The sequence below is a fragment of the Poecilia formosa genome, unplaced genomic scaffold (assembly GCF_000485575.1).
Source record: "Poecilia formosa unplaced genomic scaffold, Poecilia_formosa-5.1.2 Scaffold158, whole genome shotgun sequence".
Lineage (NCBI taxonomy): Eukaryota > Metazoa > Chordata > Actinopteri > Cyprinodontiformes > Poeciliidae > Poecilia > Poecilia formosa.
In genome coordinates, this window is record NW_006800097.1 from 1505446 (window position 1) to 1523584 (window position 18139).

At 37.4% G+C, this 18139-nt stretch overlaps 2 protein-coding genes across 3 annotated transcripts; both read right to left on the reverse strand.

Moving 5' to 3' along the window:
• Positions 1-261: 261 nt before the first annotated feature.
• On the reverse strand, positions 262-5292 carry LOC103146451 (triosephosphate isomerase). The gene is made up of 7 exons (XM_007564387.2): positions 5048-5292; positions 3881-4004; positions 3445-3544; positions 2865-2982; positions 2160-2245; positions 1264-1351; positions 262-939 (listed from the first exon to the last, which is right to left on the reverse strand). The coding sequence occupies exons 1-7, from the start codon at positions 5154-5156 to the stop codon at positions 821-823; spliced, it is 744 nt and encodes a 247-aa protein (XP_007564449.1). The 5' UTR covers positions 5157-5292; the 3' UTR covers positions 262-820.
• Positions 5293-6703: 1411 nt separating this feature from the next.
• Positions 6704-14076, reverse strand: gnb3b (guanine nucleotide binding protein (G protein), beta polypeptide 3b). Of its 2 annotated transcripts, none has more exons than XM_016677551.1 (9): positions 13816-14076; positions 11964-12080; positions 11637-11782; positions 10759-10822; positions 10192-10348; positions 10048-10114; positions 8865-9066; positions 7817-8033; positions 6704-7698 (listed from the first exon to the last, which is right to left on the reverse strand). In XM_016677551.1, the coding sequence occupies exons 2-9, from the start codon at positions 12030-12032 to the stop codon at positions 7592-7594; spliced, it is 1029 nt and encodes a 342-aa protein (XP_016533037.1). In that variant the 5' UTR covers positions 12033-12080; positions 13816-14076; the 3' UTR covers positions 6704-7591. The 2 variants fall into 2 exon arrangements, with proteins under 2 accessions (XP_016533037.1, XP_007564450.1); XM_007564388.2 differs by having other exon boundaries at positions 13803-14075.
• Positions 14077-18139: the final 4063 nt, after the last annotated feature.

Below are 18139 nucleotides of genomic sequence, written 5' to 3' on the forward strand. Positions count from 1 at the left end.
TTATTCACTTGTAGCGAGACAAAACGTAAATATAAATGTGTCAGAACAGGACACTGATGAGTCCTGCAGACTGAAAGGCTACTTAACAAGAAAGAGGCCAACACTCCACAAGCAGCATAGGAAGCCATATAATAGTTTGTAAAAGCACTCTATGCAAAGACCTAATGCAGATATTTATGAATAAAGACAGAACGCTTTCCCCAAGCATATTTCTGTTAATTGCCCTCAAAAATGTTCCTTATAAAGATAAAACAATTGCAATACGTTCCCACATTTTATTTATTTTCTTCCAGTGTACAATGATCAGTCCCCTGATCGCTACGTTTTCTAAAGTGCAACCTGAGCCAGGGTGAAGCTACATACAGTCATAAAGCTTTAAGACCTACTGAGAGTCACCGACTCTTCACATTTCCTTTGCATATGTTAATTTAAGGAATTCTGTCTGGAACAGTAATTATTACAGACTGTGTGTTAGAATACAGGTGAGACTAATGTTACAGGAGTGAAAAGAATCACATTACTTTGTAAGCAAACCTACACTGATGGATGCAATTACAAAAAAAAAAAAAACTTGACAGGTTAAATTAAGAGCAGGTAATAATGAGATTGTCCTTTTCAACTTAAAAACTACTGAAAATATCTCAGTGATAATTATATCTCACTTTTTAGACAAATACGAATTAAATTACATTAAAAAAAACAACAAATTCAGAAAAAAACAGACATTTGTATGTGCATGAGTCAGCTTAGTTCTCATAAAACTGCAGTGTGCGACAGAATAGTGTGAATGTGATCCCAGTTTAGTGATCGTCTTTACACTTTATGCACGTGCGTTGATGATGTCGACAAACTCCGGTTTCAGAGAGGCTCCGCCAACCAGAAAGCCATCCACGTCGCCCTGAGACGCCAGCTCCCTGCAGTTCGCTCCGGTGACTGAACCTGGAGGACACACCCAGCAAACAGACGATTAGTGTGAGTGAAACAGTAAGAAAAAAAGCTTTGGAGGAAATAAACCTGAAACACGACTGAGAGTGGTGCCTTGAAAAAAGCAAAAGACACAACAATAAAGGGAGACCTACACTTAAAGTACAACGCAAAACTTTAAAAAAAAATCTTCACTAACTTCTTTATTCTGATCTTTCAGAAAGAATTAAAAGTGTCCAATTAGACGACAGAAGAAGCTGGTCGACTAGACAAGTATATCTACAGCAGCTAAATATAGTAGCAAAAAAGAAATAAATGCAGTAAAGCATCACCACTAACCTCCGTAAATGATGCGCAGGGACTCAGCCACATCATCTGATACATTTGCTCTGAACCAAGCCCTCAGCTTTTCATGAACTTCCTGAGCCTAAGGAAGGAATACATATTATACATCTATCAAGTAAGTAAAATTATAAAATCAGAAATCAATCTGGGAATGTTCAATAAGTCTCTCAAATTCAAATATATCAGAAAAATAAAAGAGTTCTTGGAAATAAAACACTAAATCTGAATGTTCATGCAAACCAGTTTTTCTACAAGTTCGTGTTTTTATTCCTTCACACCTGTATTTACGTCAGACACTTTATTCTTCTTGTTCTTTCTCATTTGTATTGCAAATTTTTGTGCCACTCTATATTTCTACCTGGCAGCCCCTAATTGCTCTAGAAAAGCACCTTTTTTCAGGTGTCATCTAATAATCATTCACATTAGGTCACGTTTCCATCCAGATCTCCACCGCCCTTTAGCAGCTGTGGTAATGTGTGTAAAAACACTTAAAATAAATGTTATATGTTCTGTTGCAGCAGGATAATCTCACACTGAAACTCGGAGAAAAAAAATAACTTTTGTCATTAGTGAATTTATTCTGTGGAGGCAAAAAAAAAAATGTAGAAGTAATTGTTATTATGAAATCATCTGGGTCACAATTACCAAGTTTTTCCCAGATGACGTTTGTCCCAAGACTTTTATGGAACTGTAGACGTCCATGACTGAAATTAATTTTCGTAACTTTTTCTGGACTGGCAGCACAGTTCAGACAAAGAAAACATTCAGAAAACATTCAATCATATTTTTCTTGTTTGATGTTTTATTTTAGGCTTAGTTGAGTTTTTTGTGCTTTCTAAGCCTCTTGAGACAAAGCAGCCAAAGCTCCTCTGTCCCTTCTTTATAGTTACCTGCTCAGGTGTGGCTGTCTTTCCAGTGCCGATGGCCCAAACAGGTTCGTACGCCAGCACCACTTTCCCCCAGTCCGTCACATTTTCTGCAACACAACATCCCTTTAATCCATGCATTGCAAATGAAAGCTCAAAGCTGTAATTAACCCAATCTGTTCATAAACAGAGTAATCCGCCAAGCAAATACACAAAGTCTGCAAAGAAACGTTTGCACACAAACAGAAAGAAAAGTTCACATGGAAATGTGTCCTTGTAGCAGTGGGAAGCTGCAGACACAGCTGTGTCTCCTAAAATTTCTGCTGCAGCAGAGTCCACTGACCTATTTACATTTTAAAGCAGTGAGCAACCTAGATTCAGTACAGGAGAAAAATGCATGAGGCCGACATGTGACCAGAGAAAAGATCATTAATCAGGTTACGTAATGTAGAGTAAAACACACACAAAACAACTGGTTTGCAGGTTTTAACCAATCTTCCCAATCCATTCCAACTTTATTTGTTGATCGCTTTTCATGTAATAATTAACCTATTTAAATACAATATTTAATTATCTGTTAGTTGGCCAATATATATTTTTTTAAGACAGAAAAAAAAACAAAAGGAAACTGTAAAACTTAGACCAAAGAAAATAAAAAAAGAAAGGAAATGGAAAAAAAAAACAAAAAAGAAAAACAGAGCCGGGAAGAACCATGAAAGTTTTGTTCACCTGCAATAACCTGCGTCTGAGCGTAGACGACTTCTTCTGTGGTACCTGCCTCTCGCTCCTCCAGCTTCTCACCGATACAGGCGATCACTCCGAGATCGCTCTCCAGAGCGTGAGCAACCTGCAGATATCATAACTTAGTCAATGCTTTATCTGCCACATCTCATGTGTTTGTAAGAAATTCCATTTTGCTTCTGTTCAACGACAATAAAGGCATTTTGATCCCGAAGATATGACCTGATACCATTATCGCAACAAAATTACTTAAATCCCAGATGTTTTTTATTAATTTACTGAGAAGAAAATATTTTCAAACATTCAAATCAACAAACAGTACTGTGAAAAATAATTTTGTTTATTACAGATTTCTTGCACTTTTGATTGTTTAATTTTCTGTTTTTTCACAGCACTAAAGAAGAAATGGGAAAAGTCTTAGGAAACAGAATATGTTTCTAATTAACTGAGGGTAATAAACTGAAAAGAATAATAAAAAAAGGACTTCAACTATAATTTTCTAATGACGCAGACAGACATAGCAGTCAGTCTGTGAAATAAACAGTCTGTAGCAGGAATAAAGTCTCACCTTTTGGCCGATTAGCTCATCACTTTCCCCGAACACATGGCGCCTCTCTGAGTGTCCGAGGATCACCCAGTCTGCCCCGCAGTCCTTTATCATGGCCGGGCTGGAAGGAGGCAGAGGGGGGGGGGGAGACATGGTGGGGAGCAGGCCACCTCTTAAAGAGCTGAACTACAACAGATTGTATTTATTTTAACAAAGTATGATTTTACTACAGCGCTGGAAAATGTTGAAATCTGTTTTTCATTTTCTAAAACACATTTCCAATGTTCTCAGAGTTTACCTCCTCCAACACAGATCTGAGCATATGACATATGGGAAGACTTTAGGGTTTTCCAACCCTTAGTTGATAAGAAAAGAAGCACTTATATGAAACATAAAGTCAGTCAGAACCATGTTTGTTTTTTTATTTTACTATTTTGTCTCTCAGTGGCTGACACACCTGATCTCTCCTGTAAATGCTCCTTTCGCCACCTTGTAGCAGTTCTGGGCTGAGACCCCGATTCCAGGATCCAGAAGGGACCGAGCAAAGTCCAGGTAGATGGAAGGAGCAGCACACACCACCTCTGAAAACAATACAGAAGATTTATCTGTTAGTTCAGTGTTGCTTTTTCTTGTCTGCAACAGCAGTTTCAAAGCAATGTAATTTTATAAGGATCATAATTACTAAAACCTGTTTGATGATGTATCAAAACTGGACATTATTCTTTGTTATTTTGAATTATTCACACTTTTCAATCCTGGATTCTTTATGTGTTTACTCAAAATCTTTCATATGTGGCTTTTTTTAATCTATTACTGGTAAACCCTATAGGGAAAATAATAAACTTTATATTTAATGCACTTTGAAAACAGAAAAACAACAACAAAAAGAACAAAAAAAAAACATTAACCCCCCAGCTTAGATTAGTAAGTAAGTAAACTTGTCTTACATGCACCCAAAATGTAGCTCAGAGAATTTAAGTTAAAATAAACACTAGAGATATTGATAATTATCTGTAAAAGTAGATGCATAGAGAGGAAGGAAAATGTTTGGTGCACTAAAAAATGAAAGTTGGTTCTTGCTTTTAGAAATTTGAAATGATGCATAGGGGTGAAATAACTATCCAAGATTTTCTGTTAAGAAATTGCATTTAAGGTGCTCTTTTTACAATTAATTGTTTTTTACATTAGATGTACGCTTTTAAAATTTTTATTATAATAATAATTATCAAGCCTAGCAACAAGACCCTTGCAATCAAATCCTAACAAAATACATATATATTTTTATTCAAATATGATTTATGTTTTCTAAAAGTACAAAAACAATAAGAGATTTTATTCTGTGCTCAATTTTAACTCATGGTCTGAAAGAAACTATAGATTCTTTCATGTAGAAAACATTCTCAAGTGAAGTGCAAGTAACTGAGTAAATGTACTCAGTTACTTCCCAATACTTAAAGACAAAAACGTCAGAGGACTTTTTGCAAGTCATCCTGATCACATGACTCCACCTCGAGCTGCATCCCTATATTTATTTAACACTTTTATTTAGAAAACACAGCTAATAACGGATAATTATAAGGGAGCGTTGCATCTAACCCCACAGCCGCTCATCAGTCAGGGTTACCGGTCTGATCGTCCAGGCTGGCGGTGTTCAGGATGGTGATCAGCTGTTCCAGACTCTCCTTATTTCCGTTCATCTTCCAGTTTCCCCCGACGAAGAACCTCCGCGCCATGGCCGGTTGCTGGTGGCTGATACCCGGTGAGAGAGGAGATGAAGGCCCCGGTATTCAGTTCAGGCTGGTGTGCAGTTCAGGAACTGTTGGAAATATCATTACCAAACGTACTTGCGAAAATCCGACTTCTTCTGAGTTGGGATTAAAAGACCGAGGTGGAGCAAGTTTTATGGGTGGTTATAGCGCCTCCTGCTGTGCGAACAAAAGCAGACTTTAAAATGTTGCATTTTCTTAATTGCTGTTGTAAAATTGTCTACTACACTAAGCATTTATTTCACACTAAAAAATAAAACAAAAATCTGAGACCATTAGGCTGAGTGCACTACTTTAAAATAATGATGTACATTTGTCATCTGAATTTTTAAGACTGATTCATTAATTTCTCCAAGTATCTATATACTGAAAGGCATGCGAACACATTAATTAATACATCATTGAAAATTTTACCTGAAATGAAAATAAAATGCTTTTTGTTTTTAAAAGGAAGTGCATTATAATGAGATAAGAAAATACAAACAAGTCTATAAACTTACATCTTCAAAGGCTTTATAATGAGGCATAGAAAAACTTTATACTGGTTGGTGACAGTAAATATAAGCAGCTTCCTTCCCACAGACGAAATCAACTAGTAGAATTGAGAAGCTTCTATTAATGTCACAAGAGGACATTAAAATGAAGCACGTGGGAATCGGACATACAACTGTAAAGCTTTCATCCATTCATTGTCTATACTCAGTCGTACCTGAAGGGTTCCAAAGAAGTCTGGTGCCTCTGTCCCCAGCAGTCATTGGGCGATAGAGGACAAACAACACACACACATGCGAGGGCAAGTTGGAGAAACCAATTAGCCCAACAATGTGAGTGGAGGAAGCTAAAGTACCAAGAGAGGTCAGCAAAAAAGGAAGTTGTTGGAAATTTTGTTTTGCCAATATTCTACAGTGAAATTTTAGAGTTCAAGTCTAAAGGTTGTTCTGTTAACAGATTCTCCCAGATGAGTTGTAGATCTCTGCAACTCCTCCATGCAGCTTTTGGCTGATTTTCTGATAAATGGTCTTTCCGTTCTCAGAAAATGAGCTGAACAGAACTGTGTGAGCTATTCTAATTAGACTTGTTCTTTTATAACATAACACTGCTTTAAATTTCCTTCTGACCTTTCTACTGTGTTCCTTGTTCTGTTGTTCTATAGCATTGTCTAAGAAACATCAGAGGCCTTCACTGAAACAGTCATATTCAAACTGAGATTAAACAAAGATGGACTCTGTTCACTGTGTAGGCAATGTAAATACTTGCACTTGATTTGATTTAGTTATTAGGTCAAAGGAGGCTGATTAAAAATGCAGACCACAATTCCTAAGTTCTTCTGGTGAAAATATTGAAAAACTCTGGTTTTCCATTTCTATTTCAGTTAGATGCTGCTATGCATTACCTTGACATAATGAAAATGCCAAACACATTCAAGTTTCTGGCTCTGATGTGGAAAAAGTTCACTGTTAGAAGGAGATGCAGGTACGTTTGGGAACAGAGACAAAAACACACAAACTCCAACATAACGTTAATGCAGAACTATTTATTAGAAATATTTTCAGGAAACATTTTTGCCTTTTGTACATTAGAGTTGAACACTTGTACAATAACTACAGGCTGAGGGGGATGAAATTCAGTTTATATGTTTTTACAGAATGTTTTTTCTGATTAGACAGCCGCCCTGCAGCCCAGTCTACCAGCTTCCAGACTGAAACTTTCTTTTTGGAGGTTTTCTTCACATCCACTTGGTGTAACTCCACCGTGTTAAACTCTGTCTGTTCTTAGGAGGTGAGCAATGATGACTTTTTGCAATATATTTACACTTGGTGTGTGTATAGTCTGACAAAAAAGTAAAGAAAAAAAAAAACACTGTACATCAACTTCAGTCTAATTGGTGCACTATCAGGTATAAATACCTGATCTATGGAAGTCCAGGGCTCTTTTACAGCTTAATGATCTCGAGAAAAAAAATAAAATGTTCTTCTATAACTTTGTCTTCAGTGCTTATGCCTTTGATCTCCTTTTATTGACAAAAACCTCTATGTGTTTCTGATCCAGAGCTTTTTTTTCCTGCTCTGGCAACATTTAGATTAATTGTGCTATTTTTAAAAACATGTTTCGTTATTTAAAATGACAACACTGAAGTTCTTCAGCACATTCAGCAGGGTGCATCACACATTGTTTCCCTGGTGCCATTTACACAATGAGGCTCATTCGCAACCACTTATGTTTTGCATACATTATTAAGGAAGAAGAGAGGAAGAAAAGAAGAGGAGGCCTTTTTTTATTCATGGATCCTCCTTGTTTTTTTTTACATAATGTCTCCTCTTTCCTTCATTTCTTTATTCTTTCCTCCTCATTTCTACTCCTCCTCTTTTCTTCCTGAGATGTTTTCCTCCCACTGAAATGCCTCAGTTCCACAGTTTGAGAAAGCTGTCCCAGGATCCTGTGCAGACACCCATTCCATCAGCCGGGACGCCGGTGCAGCTCACCCTGTTGTCATGGCCGGAGAGCACACCTGCAGGACAGGGGGTGAATTGCAAGTAAATAGATGATGCACTTGTCTTCTTGCTTGCGTACGTGTGAGCTAACACATCCACAAAGCCATGATCGTAGAAAAACTAAAGAGCTCTCACCGACTTTCTCGCCCTTCAGTGAGTCCCAGATGTGGCAGTTGAAGTCGTCATAGCCTGCAAAGATAAGACGGCCGGAGTTGGAGAGGGCCAGAGATGTGACGCCGGCGTTCAGGCTGGTGTCCGTGTAGTCCGACACCTCCTGGTCGGAGCGCAGGTCATACATCTTGCAGGAGCAGTCATCAGAGCCTGTGATGATGGCATTTCCACTGGGGAAGAACTGAAAGTGGAAGGAAAAAAAGTGAAAGTGTCTGAGGAAAAGATGGCAAAGATTGGTGTAATATGGAGCTGCGAAGAAAAAATTGTGAAGGATTTTGTCACATTTAAGTGATTTAGATTGGAGAATGATAACCAGAGGATAAACAAAATGCAACTTTCTAAACCAGCAGGGCCCTGAGTGAAAAACTAATTGCTATCTTAGAATAATCTCTGGTTTTGCCACACTTGGTAGCAGCGACTAGGATGAAATATTAGTGATCTCTGCCAAAATCTGCGCTTCCATTGTCCATAAAATTGTGCAAGTTGGAATCACAAAACTAAATTGGCTGAATAGAAAAATGCCAGTATTTTTTTTGTTTAAAAACTCATCTTTAGAAAAAGTGGTTTTGCACTAGGATTATGTTTTTTTGTTTTTGTTTTTTTTTTTTTGCTATTTTAAAATAGTGTATTTTGCAAAACTGCAATGGAAGCACTTTTTTCGCATCACACAAGTCAGATGATTCATAACCAGATGTTACTAATGGTGGAAATGATAAAAATATGACAGGAAGTAGCAGAAGGATGATGGTGTGGCACAGTTTTTAATATCACATGAACAAACACCAGGATGTTTTTTGGCAGAATGAGACAGGCCTTTGTCAACTCACTGAAACCACTAGAAATGACTTCCTAACACTTTCAAGACTGGCTTGATTTTTCCTGTGTTCTTAAATTTGTTTAAGTCTGGTGATTGAAGGTAGTTTTTTTTTTGTGATATTTAAACATACTTCACATTGTCCTACAGACTCTATTAAAGGGATTTCTTGATTCTTGTAAAACAAACAATCCTCACAGAAATGGCGTTGATGTCACTGGTGTGTCCGGAGAAGGTCTGCTTGCAGGTTCCTTCCCTCAGGTCCCACAGCTTGGCCAGAGAGTCGCAGGCTCCTGAGATGAACAGGTTCATGTCCGGAGACAGGGCCAGCGACATGCAGTCGCCGATGTGGTTGGTGTAGACCGTTTTCTGCTTGCCCGTCTCCAGGTCCCACAGGCAGCTAGGACAGTTAAGATGGATGGCATGTTGGTGGCATTTTGAATCTAATTATTGGGATTTGTGTATTTGTTAAATGTGAGCACAAATTATATGTGATACAGTAAAACCATACAAGCAGTCAGAAACAACACATTGGCAGGACACACAGATAATTACATGTCTTGCCAATGGCACAGCAACCTACTTGAAAATTAATATAGAAAATAAAAAAATCATTGATATAAAGTATCATTACATTGTTAAATTAATATAAAATTAATAGGGTACATGAAATAACATAACATTCATATAATTTACATAATAATTTTTTCTACACTGCAGAAGAAGTGAACTAAAACCGGCTAAATATGGAAAGCAGAAAGGGCACAAATTGCAGGTTGCAGTTGTTTGATATTAAGGATTTATTTTAGTTATTAGAGCTATGTCAAAGTTGAAAAAGGTAAAAAAATAAAATAAAATAAAGTAAATTATTTAAAACCCACATCGATTGCAAAAATGTTTAATTTTCAAGTATGTAAAAAAGATCAGATTGTTGTCATTGTGAATGTTTACTAAAAAGGTTTTGACTTTTATAAATGAACTAAGAGACTAATAGGGATTTACCTTTATTTTAAACATGAATAAAGTCTAAATTTATAAAGAGTTATAGAGATACATAACCTTAGTTTCCTATTTTTTTGTCATGTGGACCAAAATTGTCAAGTCTAAACTTCTTGCAGGCCCAATTATTTGTTTATTTTACGTTTTTAAAGACTAAAATATCAATCAAAATTATATTGGAACTTTTAATCTGCTCAATAACAAAGTAAACATTCAATATCTTAATTAAACCAATAGAGTATTCTTGGTTATAATTTTCTTCCCCACTTGTCCTGGGAAAGCTAGTTTCATCATTCTTGATTTACAGTTGTGAGCCACACAAAAATCCATCCACAAATGGCTCCTGGACGGATAAATGAGTTTTTATCTGTAAGGAACTCACCAGGTGGTGTCACCAGAAGCTGTCAGGATCTCAGAATCACTAAGGAAACGGCAGCAAGACAAGTAACCTGTGTGAGAGACACCATTTTTATTTAAAGTGGGTTACGTTAAAGTTTTTAAGGTAGCAGACATGGTTTGTCCTCACCTGTGTGTGCGTCCAGCTCCCTGAGGGTCTTGGGACTGGCAGCCTTAATGTTATAGACTGTGCAGATGTTATCCAGACCACCGCTGGCCACCAGGTTACCAGAAGGAGCGAAGGCGACACTCATTACCCAAGCAGACTTCAGGGGGACAGCAGTCAACTGAGAAGAGAAATTCAGGATAGTTGTTGAGTTCATTCAGTCAAAGGTTTTAGTCACTAGTATGACTTAATCAAACTTATCCTTTAGGTGTTTTCTGTCATTTGTCTCGTCAATGTGTCTTCCGTTCAAACTCACAGAACAGTAAGGAGACTTCACCAACTTAACTTTCAATTAGAAAGTTTATTCAAGTTGGAATTTCTGCAAGAACTTAAGTTCAACTAGCTGCTTTATGGGTTTCTGCTGATGCTTAAATCACATTGGGTCAGAAAAAATAAGCATGCAAGTATAACACATATATTTTTTTAATTTATGCCAAACCACTGTTCATAAGAATTTGAAATAGGACAATTAAGCAATAAGTCATTAGGCAACAGAGTTCACATTTGATGAAGTACTGGGTGTGATCCTACCTTGTTTCCAGTGAACGTGTCCCAGATTAGAAGCTTGCCATCCTGTGATGCACTGACCATTTGCCTTGGAGAGGAACACAACATCACTGTAAATACAGCTGGTTTTTAGAATAGAAAAAAATATTTAAAAAAACCCAGAAATGGTTGTTTTCTACCTTCTTGTGACCCTGAGATAATTAAGAAAATGGGTGGATGGATGTTTTTTACCAGAGCATGTGGGATCTGACTAGAGTTAAAATGTTTTGAAAATATTTCTTTCAAAAAATAATTAATTCTTCACAATGTTCAATGTGGTGTCTGAATTTGAAAGCTTTGAAATAAGTTACAAACCTTTGGAATAAGAAACATGATATCCAGTTCAATAGAAAACAAGTAAAACTGATCATCTTTATAAATATAAATACTTTTTTTTACTGTTTAACCCACTGGTCATTTATATATATATATATATATATATATATATATATATATATATATATATATATATATATATATATATATATATATATATATATATATATATATATATATATAATGAGTTAGAAGACAGAGATGAGACATAAAAAATAGAGCTTTAAGCTCCTGGTTATAAAATATAATCTTGCTTTTCCTTGCTCTTCTTTTACAGAGAAAATAAATCAAGATGTTTTTATTTAAGATGATAATGTTCCACCTGAGTTACTGAAGTAAATTACAGAAACAAGATTTATTCAAATGTCAAATCGTGACATTTCAATAAATATACTTTCTCTGGGGGGAAACAATTAGTTTAGCTCAAATCATAGTTTTGGCTATTATTTGAGCTAAAAAAATAAATCAAACATTATGAAAAACAGGCACAATATTCAATAAAAAGTTAGAATTTCCCATCCTGTTACCTTGAATCTGCTGACCAGTGCATGGCATAGATCTTTGCCAGGTGGCCCTTGAGGGTCTTCCGGAGCTTCAGCTGGACTCGGCCCACAGGCGCCACGCCATTAGCTGCTGCTGTCATGGTGGTGTCGTTCGCGGCCTTACGCGCCGCCTAGTGGCCACATGAGAGAATACATATGTTAGAATAATCAAGTTTGAAGAAATCTTAATGGATAAACGATGTAATAAAAGTCAGGCCAGATGAAAATACCCTGATAAAGATATTGCTTCCTGTCTGAAAGTTTTAAGGAGTTCCTACAGGAAGTAGTTTGTGTCATCCAGGAAATGCTCACCTCAATCTGAGCACGGAGGCCATCACACTCCTTTTTCAGTGCATCCATTTCAGCTTTCTCAGCTGCCATGATGACAGTCGCTGGAGGATGTTACTGATGGAAGATGACACAATCACTCTGTGGCAAAACGGAGCACAAGACAGAACAGTAAGGTAAGGAGGACATTTTAATTACTTCAGCTTGATATATCGCTCTTATTTTACTAAGATAAATAAACTTCCTTTCAGCTGACACAGCAGTAAATTACACTAACATCTTCTGCAATTTCTCTGGATCAGTGAGTGACCTTGATTTATCCAACTAGAGCGGTTGGTTTCTGCTGCACTATCAAATCACAAAAATCAGATTCTGCTAATGTAATCCAAAACTGATGTTATAATCCTGACAGGTCAAATAATGGTAAGAAGGATAAAATAGGGAGGTATGAAAAAGAGGATACAGTAAAAATTTTATGAAAAGAAGAATAAAGTGAGGGGAAAAGGGTGAGTCCTGTTTTGTGCTCATCTGCTGTACATACGTAACATTTGAAAAAGCTGTTTATCTGCTGTTTGAAGACATTAGTAATAATCATAAATATAAGGTATTCAGTCAGTTGTGTCCTTTTCAAACAACACATGAAGGGTTCATTGTCAAAAAAGAAGCAAAAATTCCCAAAAGCCTTGCGTGCTGAAGTGTACAGTATGACTAATACTCTGTAATGGGATACTGACGTCTAACAAATTTAATGCCAAGAACCTGCTTACACCCTACTGAGGCCAATGTTCAAGGCTAAAATCAAACAGGCTCGAAGGATTTTTACATGATATGTATCTTTTTATAGAGTATTTTGTTCACTTTTTGTCCTAGTTCTATTAAAAATTACATTTCAGGAACTTAGGATTTAAAAAACAAAACTTGCACACCGTATGCAACTCATAGTGAACAGAACAGCAAGAAAATGTAAAGTGTCAGCAGAAATATGAACTTGTTGAGTAGGACGGAAAAAACCCTCCTGACCCCAGCATCTTGCACACGATAAAATATCACTATCATGGAGATTAAATGGATTGCTGGCCTGTCTACTGCACATATAGAGGACTGAACCTGTGACAGGGTGGAGGGTAGAAGATGGGAAGACAGGAAGTGGAGTAGTTTCGATGTTGAGGGGTTTCTGAGGTGGGTTTGCTGCAGGGGTTTAAATCCTGGAGATCTCAGAGGAGGCTTTACGGCCAAATCTCCTCTCATCCGATTACTACTCTTTACCTCGGGATCAGGGAAAGAGCGAGGTGATGTGGAAGATGATGAAGAAAGAAATTGTTCTTTTGGAGTCAGAACCATCACCAGCACACGCAGGTAGAGTGTCTTAGATCCAGTACATAAAACATCTAACGTGAGTTCTACTTTTTTAGGTGGAAAACAGATCATAAAACCAGAAATTCTCTTCATGAGAAAAAGTCTTGCAGAAGAAATCTTAGAGGCAGGAATCGGTTTTAAGTTTGGTTACATCTTTTTCACCTGAGACTAAGATCTTCTTTGGGCGCTTGTTTTTAATCCAAACACTGACAACAAAATGATGAAAGCAGTCAAGGGTAAGGTCTCAAAATGAGCTTATTATCTAGTGCTAGCTTGAAGCTACTGGAGTGGTTGCTTGGATGAGGACAAAAACCTTTAGTGGCTCCTTGAGAATTGTGGATGAATTATATTCCTGAAATCAGTGAAAGAAAATCACAAAATGGAGATGCAAAAGAGATCTATGGTTGGCACAGTTTGCCTGCATTTCCATGGTGAAGCAATGTTTTAAAAATCTTCCTTTAACAGTAGTGGAATCGCCTGCCCAGAAACATTTAAGCAGAAACTCACCTTTTCCACTCACAGTTAGGACCTTGTCTCCTGCAACCGGGCAGCTGCTGGTCCTAGTCCGGCTCTGTGGTCCCTATGAGTTTAGATTCCACAGTCCCAGGTTCGCCGGCTCCTCTGATGCTCTACCCAATGCAGACTGCCGATCTAGCTTCACCTGCAAAAAAACTCTCTCTTTCTCCTGCCCTTCCTCCACTGTGAAGAACAGATGAGGATTGGAAGGGATAAAGGAGATAAGGGATGAAGGGATAAAGCACAAAGATGGAAACAGAGAGGGAAAGAGAGAGACTGAGAGAATCAGGGGGAGGGAACGTGGCAGAGTGCAACAGGTAAACTGATTGGAAGAAAAAAAAAGAGGTTATGAGGTCAAATGACAAAAGCAGGTGAGGAACCAAAGGAAGGCAGGAAGTTAAGTGAAAAATGTAGATGGAAACCTGAGGGATTTGAGATTTGCAAAGAAATTAAGTAATTTATTTTTCTTTCCCCAAACACACAAATGATTCTGAAGTAGATATCATTAATTCAAATTTCACAAAACCTTTGGAGAAAACAATAGAAATGGTTAAATGGGCATCATTGAATTAACTCAGGTGTTTTAACCATCATGTCCTTGCAGTCACTTGTGTTTTTTAGTTTTTCATGACTACTGGGGTTGATGGGACGGTTAGTTAGGAGCGGAGGTTGACAAGGGGCGAATTGGTTTGGCAGAGCTAATGAGCTGAGCCTGGTTAATCGGGGTTTTATGAGATATCCGGGGACGGGCAATCTCGTTAGGGAATTAGAGCGGGTCGGGCTAAACATGCGTCACACTTGACTTGCAGAGGTAGGGACAAAAAGTGGATCAAGAGTCAACCGTAGCATTGTGCCTTTTTCAGAAAACCTTCAGGTGATTTTTGCAACTAAAGAGATGCACTGCAACTAAAAGATATGCTCTCAGAGCCTGTCCAAAGTGATCAGGTCTTCATGAAAGGCTTCGTTGCTCCTATAAGCACTCCAAGACCGGTTGGCACCTGGAGAATGTAGAGGCCAACAGGAGAGCAGGCGACGAGGGCTTGAGCCATGTTCCGATGCGAAGTGGAGAAGGTTTTGGTTTGATCTTGTTTGGTCTACCCCTCTGGCATCTCGTAATCTGACTTGCAACGTCAGGAGGATTTGCACTCTTTCTTCCAGGAATTCTGGGTGGGCAAATTTAGAGGAGGTGGGGCAACTAATGGTAATTAGATCACCTCTTTTCATTAAAGTGGAAGGATGGAGGTCAGGACTGGGAGCCTGATGCATGTTTGAATTCTTGAAGTTTCATATAAAATATGATTTTCTGCCAATGGCTTCGATTCCAGATAAAAGTGCACAATTTGACTTAATATTTCAAAAATATGAAGCTAAAAAGAGGATGCAAAAAAAGCACATATTCTGGGAGCTAAATTTAAGAACATGTTTAAATGATTCCGTACTCATTGGACAATTTAAGCTCTAAATGAAACAAGTCTTTTTGGACCTATAAAATTTAATCACAATATTAATTTATATCACACATTTTGGGAAGTGCAATGCTGCGCTTTTAGATGAAGATTTCAATACAATCTAAATCTCTAAATTGACCCAACTCTGTTCAGAGATTTAACAATCCTGGGGATGGATGTGGTTTGGTGTTGAGTGTCAACCCCAGAGGAAAAGGTACAGACCCAATGATGATGCTGGTTGATGCTGATAAGAGAGACAGAGAGTGATTATCCACAGAAATATGAGTTTGGTGTTGACATGAACTGAAAGGCCGTTCAGAAAAGAAGAAGTCATCATCCAAAAGCAACAACAAAATCGTCTTGTAGAAATATTGAATAACAGCTGAAGGAATCATGAGGACCTCTGAATTAGTTGCACAGTGGTTTAAAGACAAAACATCTATGCTATGAAGTCATTATGACAAAAGGTCCGATTCAGTTTCACAACTATTTCATGATACAACAAAAAGACATGCCTGAATTTTGTATTTACTCTGGTTGTCTTTATACACCAGAACACTAGAAAATCAAGTATGGGCATCATCAGGTGAGACTAACTCTATTCTCTTGAAAGTGTTCCAGCTGGCTCTTTGTCTGCCTAAGACGTTAAAACACTTGTGAAATGTTTATCTCTTTCCTCAGGCTCACGTGATGCAGTCTAAAAATAAAACCTGCTGTAAGTCACACTAAACTCTTCCCGAATGAGAACTTCATGCATGTTTGTCTTTAGCATTAAGTTTAATCTGATCACAAAACCTTTGTCTCGGTGATGCACTTGCTGGTCTGATTGTCCCTTTTGTTTCCGTGTTGAACTGGAAATCCATCCAGAGTAAGGAAGGAAACTGAACCATCCCTCTGTGCTTTTCAGGCTCTGGATAAGTTGACTAACACAGTACATTTGATTTTTGACAAGCAAAACTTTATCATAATGGAGTATAGTAATCTGTCTCTACACCTTTATTATTCCACTTTGGGGAGAAAAAAAGAAAAATTCACAAGGAATGAAAATTGAACTTCTTTATCTTTTCACAATATTGGTGAGAGATGAAGTTGCTTAACTTTTAAAATGACATCACAGATAAGCTTTTATACCAAAGTAATGTAAAACACAAATACATAATGTACTTGGTAAAGCTACTGAGTATCTATACCAATAGGGTGTGATATAACAATAACATTATAGACTCTATCAAACATTTAATTCTTGGAAAAGACTACCCAGAGAAAATGAAGTTGGAAACCACACATCAGATACAAGTAAAGTTTTTAAAGGTGTCTCAGTTATTAAAAAGGCTAAATATTTCTTAGAAAATAATGCATAGCAAAACATCTCCAAAAACATGCTGGGAAAATTATACATAAAATAGAATCATTTGATCATGCCTTCCTTATTCTGGCAGTCCAAATTATAGACTTTTTCCTTATTTTGCAGAACCTTTTGGGGTCAAACTTCTATATAAAGCCAATAAAAACGCGCTATCTACAAATATTTAAAATATTTTTACACAAGGAGAAGAGGTTAAATGAGGTTAAGATGAAAGTGGTGTTTGTGTGTGTCTATCTGTGGTGTTAAACTCTGGAACCGATTGGGCACACAGCTCAAACAATGTCCACAGATTCTTCAGTTCAAATCAAGATATAATGGACAAGTAACAAGGCTGTTGGGAAGGGGGTCTGATGAGTCAGTAATGTGGGAGAAAATGTTTTTCTTCATCCTACGTCTTTCCAGCACATTATTTTGTTGTTCTTTTTGTTGCTGTTTTTCTTTCTGTATTTTACAGTACATTATATTTATTTTTTCTTTCTCTTTTTTCATACCAAGTGCAAAGAAATTCCGTCACATTGTGTTGTATTGGGTTTCTTATTGGCTTGGAATAAACAGTAAACAAACAGAGCAATGCTTTCTAATAGGAAGGTGAGATGTGGGTCAAATGAGTGCAGTGCCCTTAATCTGCTTGGTAAGCTAACAAAAAATAAAGTTTTTTGGGTGAAAGAAGATCATTGCATTTAATATCTACATTTGATCATTTTTTTCATGTGAGATGTCAAATGATACTGTTCTTTCTTAGAGCAATGCAGTTTTATTTTTAGGTTTCTTAAAGCCATAGGCAAAAATTGCTATGCTTTCTTCAAGGTAAAGTTGCTGACTCTCTGTTTTCTTTTGTCATTCGATTGACTGCCTGAACAGACATAAGAAAGGACAACACAGCATCCAGTTTTCTTAGCAGGAAATTTGCATTGAGGAAATTCATGCATCAGTGTTAGAAAGTTTTTAGACCTCTTTTTTTTTTCAAAAAACATTGTCAAATAATTTTCTCCCTTAGTTATAGAGAAAGCAAACAGTAGGTGCTGTGTTAAAAGTCCTGTTGCAGTGATGCATTTCTCATTACAACAAATCTGAGCACAATTTCCAGAAACAGAACTGAAATGGAGATGTCCTGCTCTATTTGTTTCACAGTTTGAGTGAAGAGCCGCTGTGCTGCTCTGTCCCACTCTCCTGCAGTAAGTCTCAGGCTGTAATCCAGGCTAATGAACTGGGACAGAAGAGGGCTATCTTACTTCCTGGTATCTCTCAGTTGTAACGAGCTCAGGAGCAAAACCCTGCACTCTAACTCTCTCCCCTTTTGGCCTCTTCATTCAGTGAAGCTCTTAGTCCACTTTGAGAACACAGAGAGAGGACAGAGTCACACGGAAAACTGGATGTAGAGGGATTTAGATTTGTTTTGTGTAAGCAATAAGCAAGTGGGACTTTAAAGAAATGAAATATCACTTACCTGCTGTCTCATGCAGTCATTAACTAACCTAAGTTATAGTTTTGGACTGTGGGAGGAAGCCAGAGAG

What these genes read in the sequence shown, in the direction of transcription:
- LOC103146451 (XM_007564387.2), bottom strand. Translation starts at nt 5,156, where the DNA reads ATGGCGCGGAGGTTCTTCGTCGGGGGAAACTGGAAGATGAACGGAAAT. An exon ending in CAGCCTGGACGATCAGACCG is followed by an intron (nt 4,005 to 5,047) that starts GTAACCCTGACT and finishes TATTGTTTTCAG; the next exon opens with AGGTGGTGTGTGCTGCTCCT. An exon ending in ATGAGCTAATCGGCCAAAAG is followed by an intron (nt 2,983 to 3,444) that starts GTGAGACTTTAT and finishes TGATATCTGCAG; the next exon opens with GTTGCTCACGCTCTGGAGAG.
- gnb3b (XM_016677551.1), bottom strand. Translation starts at nt 12,032, where the DNA reads ATGGCAGCTGAGAAAGCTGAAATGGATGCACTGAAAAAGGAGTGTGAT. An exon ending in CACTGGTCAGCAGATTCAAG is followed by an intron (nt 10,823 to 11,636) that starts GTAACAGGATGG and finishes TTCCTCTCCAAG; the next exon opens with GCAAATGGTCAGTGCATCAC. An exon ending in GCTTCTGGTGACACCACCTG is followed by an intron (nt 9,067 to 10,047) that starts GTGAGTTCCTTA and finishes TAACTGTCCTAG; the next exon opens with CTGCCTGTGGGACCTGGAGA.